This window comes from Lipotes vexillifer, unplaced genomic scaffold (assembly GCF_000442215.2).
Source record: "Lipotes vexillifer unplaced genomic scaffold, Lipotes_vexillifer_v1.1 scaffold204, whole genome shotgun sequence".
NCBI lineage: Eukaryota > Metazoa > Chordata > Mammalia > Artiodactyla > Lipotidae > Lipotes > Lipotes vexillifer.
The window spans coordinates 808567-819337 of record NW_006777418.1 but is presented as its reverse complement, the minus strand read 5'-3'; the positions used below and the strand labels follow the sequence as shown (position 1 = coordinate 819337).

At 41.3% G+C, this 10771-nt stretch overlaps 1 protein-coding gene across 1 annotated transcript in view; it reads right to left on the bottom strand.

Annotated features, from left to right (window-relative positions):
• Nucleotides 1–4103: 4103 nt before the first annotated feature.
• Nucleotides 4104–10771, bottom strand: part of LOC103087059 (riboflavin kinase) — a 47984-nt gene continuing 41316 nt past the window's right edge. The window contains 6 exon segments of the mRNA XM_082930898.1: nucleotides 4104–4234; nucleotides 5002–5104; nucleotides 7180–7331; nucleotides 8258–8411; nucleotides 8413–8490; nucleotides 8492–8876. Coding sequence (XP_082787024.1) covers nucleotides 4104–4234; nucleotides 5002–5104; nucleotides 7180–7331; nucleotides 8258–8411; nucleotides 8413–8490; nucleotides 8492–8876 — 1003 coding nt within the window.

Sequence of the window (10771 nt, the reverse complement as noted above, 5' to 3'; positions counted from 1 at the left end):
CCTATGTTTTCAGGTTAGGTATCTACCTACTCGTTTCCCACTAACGGAAGATGAGCATTTCTTTCCCAAACTCTTCCCATCACTGCCCCTGCACACTTCCCTCCTCATCCTTCCAATAAATGTATTTTGCTTCATAAAAATTCAGTGCTGTAATTCTTGACTGTGTAAATGATATTCACAGCCAAGCTATACAGAACATCATTTGCCTTATTCGAATGTGTACAAGTAGGTATAAAACTTGATGAATTTTTCACAAGCGAGCACATTATGCAACCATCACCCAGATCTAGAAACAGGACAGTGAGACGGAAGCACCCAACAGCCTTCATAATCCTCCCGTCACCCCTGTCCTCTAGAACCACTCTGACCATTTTTGCTATAGTTTTGCCTGTTCTTACAATTTATATAGAATCAGTGTATTCATTTTTTTTTTATTTTTGGCTGCGTTGGGTCTTCGTTGCTGTGCATGGGCTTTTCTCTGGTTGCAGTGAGCGAGGGCTACTCTTTGTTGTGGTGCACGGGTTTCTCATTGTGGTGGCTTCTCTTGTTGCGGAGCACGGGCTCTAGGCGCACAGGCTTCAGTAGTTGTGGCTCACAGGCTCAGTAGTTATGATGCCTGGGCTTAGCTGCTCTGTGGCATGTGGGATCTTCCGGGACCAGGGCTCAAACCCATGTCCCCTGCATTGGCAGGTGGATTCTTAACCACTGTGCTACCAGGGAAGCCCAGTGTGTACTCATTTTTTTCTGGCTTCTTATGCTGTTCTTTTTCTAGCTTGAGATCAAAGCTTAGATTACTGATCTTTCTTTTCTATGCATTTAAAGCTATAATTCTCGATAGCATTAGTTATATCTTATAAATTTTTACACGTTGCATATTATCATTCATTTCAACATAGCTTTCCATTGTGATATTTTTGTATTTTAAAAATACTGATTTTTCTCCATCATGTTGTGATATGTTCCTTACACCAATCCTTAGAAATCTGTTGAGACATTTTATATATCCTGGACAACAGCTGCAGTTGAGGTCATCACCTGATTAGTTGATAATACAGTCATTTCCCAAGATCCATTAAGTTTCTGTACAGTCTGAACAGATGTTAGGAGCCTCTACCCTGAATCTTTCTGTATTTTTTTTTTTTTTTGCTTGTTTTCTTTCTCTATTTTTAATGATGACACTTGGCAATTTCCCCAGAGATGTAGCACTGACTTGCTTTACTATTCTGGCTTCTACTTGGCCCTTGTTTCAGTCAGGGAACCAAAGTGGGGATTCTGTCAGTTGTCAGGTATGTCTATCCCAAATACACTCTCAGGAACAGGGAAAGTAAGCACAGGGGTTAAGTCCAAGAACTGAGCTGCCTGTGACACAAGCTAGGGCTCAACGTCCACGTATGACCAGACCCAAAAGGAAGCCAACTGTCAAAGAAGTGTTAAGTCACAGCCACATTACAAAGAGCATGGGAAGCAAATTTGGAGTGAATAGACAATAGGTGTATGAGAGCAGTCAGACTGTCAGATCTCACAGCTCACCAACTGTGTCTAACCTGTACTTATCCTGTCCACTGAGCTTTAAATTTGAATTAGTTTTTCATCAATTCTATTTTGACAATTCTTAAATCTGCCCGATTTTTTTATAGAACCTTGTTATTTTCCCATTTCTGACACGCTTATTTCTTTACACATATTATACAGTGATTTCAAGTTCTGTATCTGAGAACCCCCGTATCCGTCACCTCTGTAGAGCTTATTCTGTAATTTGTTCCTGCTAACTCTTGCGTATGATGGCATTTCTTGGTATAGGGTAGATTTATTTCCTAGCTCAGTCCCAGAAGGTCAGATTGGTCCTCCTCTATCAGCCTCCATCCATTTTCCAGGTAAGAGAACAGGAAAAGGCTATAGCACTTTCACCAGGGAAGCAGAACTGTCCTCGTAAACTCCAAGTAGACTTCTGCTTACATCTCCCGGATCACAACCGTGTTACAGCCCTAACTGCAAGGCTTTCAGCCTCCATAGTTGAGAGCACTGGTGATGAGGTGTTGAAAGAGCCACTGTGAGTTTCTCCGTGTAGTAGAGACAGGCAAGAGTCCCAAGTCACTGCGAAGGGGTTGGTGGCACAAGTCATGAGGGTTACAAAACGCTGTTTTGGAGCAGGGGTTATGGAAGGGTACTCAGACCTAACCTACAAGGGCCGTTAAAGGCAAGGCCTCTGTAGAACCACTGCTGCTGGCCAGGTTCTCCCTGTAGCTGCTGCCCGTAACTCACTATTCAGGGCCTCTAACACACCTTACAGTAACCAGTAACCATCAACCAACAAATCAGGAATTTATATAGACAAAGAAAAAGATTCAAACTGACACAAAAAAAGAAGAAACATCCCTTGGTCAAGATTTATTTCAAGGCCTGAAAACACTGACTAACTGAAAATGGCCCTACAGCAATTTCTTATAATAAATACTTTATATATAAAACTTAAAAAAATGTAGACACTATTAACTAACTCCTAAACCACACACTATAGGCCTTTTCAAAAGCAAGTTATTTAACAAAATGTAAGGTGACAATATCAAAGAATTTTCACACTTAATGAGGACACAATCAGTCACAAGCTACTCAAACACAAATCGTTTTTACACTTTCCACGTTTGTTTTTAATTTTGTTTCATAGAACCACTGATAATTGAGGCTTCTTTCAAGTATAGGATTTCTAACATTAAATTACATTTTCTAAGTATTTCTTTAAAGAAATGAAAAAGACACATACTACACTGTTTGCCATAAATGCATACACCAAAAAGTCAAAACAATCCAACTGAATTTATTCCTGCTTCCCCCTTCTCCAACATTAGCTTTAGATGTTCTTCTAAATATTATATAAACAGTTTTGTTAAAATCAGTTCTCATTTATGCAGATTAGGGAAAATGGTTTTGTAATGAGTTATCTTTAAAATTATCTTCTAGATAGCACTCTTTAGCCTTAAATTACATTGTGCACACACAACTACAACAGTCTGCATTTGCTCAGGTACAGTCACATTAAAAACAAATAATTTTGTATTTCATAGTTTAGTTGGGTCTTAAATAGTTTCCCTAGTGGGGGAAACAAGTATTTGTGTTGTTTAAGAAACTGGTATATATAAATGAAATGCTAGGTGTTCGTTTAAACTTTGAGGAAACCTACAGATGAACATTTGGGTGTTTTTTCTAAAATGCAAGAGATATGCACTTAATCACTGTTCATATAGTGAAGCAATGGGATGGCAGATACAGACGCAGATGAAACTCTACATTTTGTAAATGTAAAGTTGGATATTCTAAATGGAAGAACTGACACTGACAATTGTTTACAGGAAACAAAGGTTAAGAAAAATGTTGAAGACTATCTACTCTTAAAAAGAGAGAAGTGTTATACAACACAAAAATGAGAACTAGAGATTCGAAAAACACTCATTTTACTGTTTGAAAAGAAAAACAAAAAAATAATAGGGAGAGTCTAGACCAATTAGAACTGAGGCAGCTGTAACAAAAATGGAACACAGTACAATGATTTGAGCCCTTAAAGGAAATGACTAACTAAAATGAAATTTCACAAGTCTTCATGTCTATAATAATATATAAATGCACAAAAAATCAAAATTACGAAGTCTGGATTTTTCCCCTTAGGTTTGTAATAAACTGTCAAACCTCTGCTTAATATAGTTATTTTTATGAGCCTTCTGATTAGCAGAGCATGTTATACAGGTACATGCATGCTAGAATTTTACCATGAGAATTAATAGTTCTCATCTCAAACCAGTGACTTGCCTGTTACCCATATTTATATATATTTCATTTCCATTATAAAACACTTAAGACCTTTCTAGTGGTACATTTTAATCAACATATTACATGAGAAAGAATCTTGATTTTTAAAATGAACCTTTTTAGTACTGTACATGATGGGTTTAATTGAACAGTTGGAACACAATATAGTAACTACATTGGACTGTTTAATTCACAGCTGTAGGAAAATGTTTGATTTTTAAAATATAGCCAAGATGAGACTGTAGAGTTATGAGCAGTAAAATATTAGGAAACAGTGAATGAATAAATAAGATGCTTTTCCTTCAGTGGCCATTCATTATTTTGCTTTTAGGAACCTGGAAGAAATTGTCTTCTTTGAGTTTCAAATGTTCTGGTAAATCTAGTCGTTTCTTAGCTTCCTCAATATCACCTTGAATTGCTGAAATAAGTGACTCTGTGGAGAGAATATACCAGGTAAAGATAACGAAAAACTGCTGCTGTGTTTTTATACTACTCCTTTGTTCAGCTTCTCCTAAAATCTCATAGGTTGGCAGTGCTCCTGGCACAGGGTAGATGCCCAATAATGTCCGTTTCATCCTTTCTTCTAGACTTAATTAAAAGTCAATAGTACACAAAAGATGTCCCTAATCTTCTTGCAATTACTTAGAGAAAGGCATTAGCAGAAAGGTATATGGCATATACCAAATGGAAGAAACAAATACTATCAATTCTCTTCAGTATTTACACTTGTAAAAGAAACTCTACATTAGAATTAAAACTATCACACTATACTAAGATACTTGACATTTGTCTTAAACGTTCCGATTTACTGCTTCTTACACTTCAACTACCGCTAAGTATTCATCACAGTATTAACTCTTACTGGTTCCTTAAATATGAAAAGGAAATAAAGATTTCGTTAACTTCATACTGTTGGAGAGAGAGACAGCCTGCTGGGTTTGAATCTAGGCTCCATCACTTACCATGCTACCCCGGGCAAATTACTTAACCTCTCTGTGCCAATTTCCTCATCTGCAAAATCGGCAAAATAATTCCTCATGTGGGTGTTGTGGGGATAAAGTGAGTTGATTCATGTAAGGCTCTTAAAGCAGTGCCTAGCATATTAAATGCTCAAATATTATCTGTCTAGCCATGATTACTATTAGGATAAGCAGCAGAGTAGCTGCAGTAATATTTAAGAAGATCTAAATAAGAACTTACCTAAAGAATCAAAGTTCTTTTCTGGTCTGAGGTAGCCGACAATGGCCACGTTGAGAATTTCCCCATAGAAGTCCTCTTTGAAAGTATGCATGATATGAGTTTCCTACAGTCAAGAGATGTTAAAATTGAATTTATCTTTATCTTTATGGTGAGGTAATTTAAATGAAACAATCAACCCTCCTTAAAATTTTAAAGACAGGTTAAAATCTAAGTGCAGTATTCCCTGAATTCTTCCATTGCTCCTGTTCTTGACCTTGTACCATTATAACTGAGTAAGGTAGATGTTATGCCACAAATCTGGTGTGATTTGCTGTTTTTAGAAAAAGCTAACATGCACCAAAGTAATTAAGAGTCTTATCAAGGTGAAACAACTGAGCAAATACAGCAGAGGGAAACTCTTCTTCAAAAGATACCATTCCATTAAGCGAATTAAAAAAAAAAAGAGGCAACACAGTGGAAGAAGGCATTTGTCACACATAGTTCCAACAAAAGAATTGGATCCAGAACATATTAAGAACTTCTTTAAGTCAGTAAGACAGACAATCCTATTTTTTTAAAGGGATAAAGACTTGAACAGGTACATCATGTATGTCTCTTACCAGCAAAGAAAAGGAAAAAGAAAAACTCTAAAAAGTATGAACCTCCTACCAATGGAAAACTGAGTTTCTCCTAACTATGAAAGGACCTCCAAGGCACTCCTTAACTGGCTCTATAGTAAGAGTTCTGTTATCTGAGTAGCTAATAAGGAAAAATTAGTCATGGGATACCCTCCCCTCCCCTTCATTTCCTCTCTCATTCCAGAGAAAAATATTTTGCCTTCTTTCATCGATTATTTTCTTTATCTATTCCAACACACCCTTAATCCTGAAAAATAAGAGGAACACTGAGCACAACGTTAAGTAGTTCTGGGCCACTTCTATTGCTTATACCAGCACTTTTCTATAAACTCTTCAAAGAGGATGAAATTTAGATCAACTATAACCGTTTGTGCCACATACTTGAGCTGACTCAAAGATTCAGCCACATCTAGCAGATTAAGCACTTAAGCTGTGTAGGTCTTCTGTTCATAAGAACAAAAGAATTATGTATACTCTCAAAGGGGTTTAAAAAGAGGAAAAAGGGCTTCCCTGGTGGCGCAGTGGTTGAGAGTCCGCCTGCTGATGCAGGGGACACGGGTTCGTGCCCCGGTCCAGGAAGATCCCACATGCCGCGGAGCGGCTGGGCCTGTGAGCCATGGCCGCTGAGCCTGCGCGTCCGGAGCCTGTGCTCCGCAACGGGAGAGGCCACAACAGTGAGAGGCCCGCGTACCGCCAAAAAAAAAAAAAAGAGGAAAAACAGCATCATCTTGCAATTTTATCAGAAAGCACCATCCACGGCGTAAGCAGTTCTACCTTAACAGGGTGACCAAATAATTAAAGAGTAAATGACCTACATTAACTGGTGAACTCAACTTTATTTCACTTTTATTTCTAATAAAGGTAAACACATGGGCAGTTATAAAAATTAATTATTGTAGTTTTGGTTTGTGATTCCACTCTCTATTTTCTCCATGATTTAAAAGATAAATGCATAAAAATTTATTAATCTATGTTTTTGGGTACACAATGATGTAATTTGTGAGTTTTGGTATACTATTAAGTTCATATAAATTCAAAATAGATTTTTATAACTTTAGGATGTTAAACGCAGTCCCCATGGCAACCACAAAGAAAAAAGGAAATAAGAAAGGGATCAAAATGTGTCACTACAAAAAAAAGTCAACTAAACAAAAAAGGCAGTAATGGAGGAACAGACAAAAAAGCTATAAAGCATACTAAAAACAAATAGCAAAACATCAGAAGTCTCTCCTTATCAGTAATTACTTTAAATGTAAATGGATAAAACTCTCCAATTAAAAGGCAGAGATTAGCAGAATGGTTCAAAAACACAAGATCCAACTATACCCCCTTTATAAGAGACTCACTTTAGATCCAAAGACACAAATAATCTTGAAAGTGAAAAGGATGGAAAAGTTACCCCATTCAAAGAGTAACTAAACTCTTCACTTTTAAACCTGTCAAGTAAATTCTCGTATTTGGATTATGTTGTGATCACCACTGATGAGTTCTGTCTGTGTATTACTCTAAATCATCATCCCATTCTCTGTTTACAGAGTGAAATACAATTCTTAATTCTTACCATGGACTTTTTTGTATTCTTGTAGTATGGGTTCCATCCTATGCTCACCACCATCTTATGGACGTCTCCACTTCCAACACTGGCCCAACCATAATATATGCCAGTGGATACATCAGCTGGAAGATTATCTACTACTTGTTCAGGAAAGTTAGCTAAACAACAGAAGAAAATATGCTAATATTTAGACTTTCATAGTCAATATTTAGAAAATTCACGTGTAAGGCTAGTCTAAATCATTACCCTCACAAGATTCCTAGGACTCTAACTACAACTATTAATCCCATCATTTCATACTCTGGCTACGATTTCTTTCTCCTCTTCATACGGATTGGTTAGGAAAAAAGGTACCAGATTATATATGTATAAGTTACCAGGTTATAGTAAGTGTACCAAAAATCGTAAACTCTCATAGTAGAAGAAAACAGGTACATGAACAGCTGGGGGTTTTTTTAGCCCTGGTCCTTCTTAAAGGGGTTCAGCGTCTCTTGAAAAGATTTCTATTTTCGAAATATACATACTAGGTCCCAAGCTCAAAGACTGCTTTAATAGGTCTAGGTGCAGCCCTGGAATGTATTTTTAAGGAAAAATTAAGCATACCTTCAGGACCTGACTACTAAAACTAATGCAGACCAAAAAAGATACCTGGTTCTTATTCACCTGCCTGTGTCATCATTTGGACACAACCTACTAACGTATTTAAAGAACGAAAACCTTACAGCTGGCTTGAGAATTTAGCCTATCGGGCCCACATTACATTTTCTAAAGAGAAAGACGCGCGCCACGTTTGGCGGATTTATCACGGCTGGATAGGGAGGCGGGAAAGAGGGCTGCCGAAACTCAGCTCTGGCTTCTTGCCCTCACCACCCCACAAGCCGGTGAGCTCGGAGCCACGAGCAAGGACTCGCTCCGTCAGTCCGACCAAAGGTCATCAGCCTCAACAAAGCGGGGGCGGGGAGGACGGGAACGTCACCTCTGCCCGTAGCCCCACCACCCGGCCCGGAGCCCCCCGGCTGACGTCCCCGCTCTCAGGTGACCCGGCCCAGCGTGGGTGGGGGACTCCGCGTCCTCCCGCGCTCACCTGTAGGGATGCCCAGCTGCTTGGAGCCGCGACCGAAGCCCCGCACCACCTGGCCGCGGCAGAAGTACGGCAGGTGCCTCATGACGCCGTCCGCTCGGGGTGCGGTCTGCGGTCCAGTCCGCGCGTCCGGCGGAGCCGCCGTCGAGGCGGTGCCCGGACGCCCCGGACCAGCCGGGGGACGCGAGAGGGAGCTCCGCAGCCCGGTCGGCCGGGCGAGCGCACGGGCGTACAACTGGCCGAGCGGCGCAGACGACACGCCACGGCAAGACGCTCACGCCACTGACAGAAGGTGCCGGGCGACTCAGACGCTGCGTCTGGGCTCCGGAACGCAGGCGACCGCGGAAGTGCGGCTGTGGGCGGGGAGCGGAGCGGGGGCGGGCCGGCTTGGGACGGCCCCCCGGCCCTCGAGCCCACCGAGCGCCACAGGCCTACGCACTCTGCCCAGGCCGAGCGCCCCGGCGCTCGTACGGCGTCCGTAGCCCCGCCCCAGACGTAGCCCCGCCTCCAACCTAGCCCCCGCCCCAGACGTAGCCCCGCCTCCAACTTGGCCCCCGCCCCAGACGTAGCCCCGCCTCCAACGTAGTCTGGGAGGTGTCCGTTCTTTCCTTGGTATCTCAGTCTTCCCGGGCAGTGGGAACCGAGGCGGTTACAGGTTTTTCAGCCTGGGCCTGTGAAAGCACTGTCCTCATTCTCAGACACTCCGAAGTGTTTCTTTCCCCTTTTTCCTTTTCATTATGAGCCTGATGCCGAGAAGAGACGTTCTTTAGCTCCTTAACAACTGCTAGGTTGCTCGTCATTCATCACTCATTCGCTTTTTAAAGGTTTATTAAACCTCCAAAATTCCTCCTCTTCATAGAATCTTTTCACGACTAGATACGGGAAGTGGACCTCCTCTCCCCCAGACCACTTGACCATGGTCTGAAGTTGTACCAGTATGTAAGCTCCAGGGGAGCGGGTCCTGGTCTGTAACGCTTCAATCCCAGTGACTAGTGGAAGGTTACAGTGATGCAATTTTTTTGAGCAGGGAAGCGGCTGCCTACCCTCCCTCTATCTTCCGGTCTCCCTGAGAACTTAATAAACTTGATGTAAGACTTGATCTCTACTGCAATGCAAATTTGTGGGCCTTCTGACCCTTGGAACTGTGAACATTACCTCGGGAAATAGTTCCAGGGTCACTCACAAGATCTATCCTCTTGTCTTGTTCTTGAAAAAGAAGTTTTAATTCTTCTCTTTTGCCTTTCTCTACAAATGTGTGTGAAATTCTGTCCAGCCTTTGCAGTCATTATCCTTTTACCTTAACTCTGATAGTGCTTCCCAGTGTTCAAATTATGTTCTCTCTCTATTGGTACCAAAGGGGTTGAGAAATGGAATATTTCCAGTCATATCGGTAAACAAAGGATGTCACAGTCATTAGCGATGTAGCCCTCCAGTATGAGCTGGTGAGCCCTGAGGAAACTCAAGATGTGAAAACACAGGATACTGGCCCCAGATAAGTGAGGTGCACATCAAAGGAATGATTTCAATGAGGCCAGACTCTTGCATCTTCCCATACATAGAAAGATACTAAATTCCTTAACTTGGGATACCTGGTTTTCTTTAATTAACAACAATCTTTTGACGTTTGGACTACCTGCCCTTTGTTGTAAAACTTCTATATAACCTGGTTTCCCCCACTGCCTCCCTGGAGCTGTTCTCTCAGGGTTACTTGAGATGCTGCCTCCCGGGCTTGAAGTCCTAGAAATTCCTGTTGAATAAAACGTAACTCTCAGCTTTTAGGTTGTGGGTAATTTTTTAGTTGGCAGGGTCTTTGTTGGTAAGACTGTGTTATTTCCCTAATACTAGTATAGCGCCTGGCTTATAGCAAACTCTCCGAAAGTATCTGCAGGAAGAATGAATTAACGAGCCCAGCATGTGCCAAGCACAATGCAAGGTGCTGGGGGAACAAAGGTGTCTGAGACAAGGTCTTGGCCCCTCAGGAGACTCAGCTTAGTGGGGGAGACCTATTGGGAAGCCTGATAACATAGCATTCTATGCTATAAATAGGCCAATGAAGTCCTGACAAAGTGCTTGGAAAGCTGCTAGAGGGAGCAGTCCTCAATAAAAGGCATTTGTATAGTTTATGGTTAAGTGCACAGGTGCTAGAGCTAGATAAGCCAGGGTTTGATTGCAGGCCTTGCCTCATTTAATTGCTGGGTGATCTTGGGTAAAGTACCCTGTGAACTAAATGGGCATATCAATAATTTTGTGGGGTTTGAGTGAGATATTGTATCTACTGCACTTAACAAATTGCCTGGCCTGTTGTAAAAAATTCAGTAGCAGAAGCAACAGCAGGAGCATCCTTATCCATGATACACCAAATAAAACCCTGGAGATGAGTGCCTGGGAAAGCATACGTGGTGGGTCTACTCCTCCAACATTACAAGGAGGTGTGACAATTAAATGAGGTAAAATAATTAAATGGGTCATGGGGGACAAATGAGGAGTGGTCTTAAGAATTAGATGAGATGATAGTAA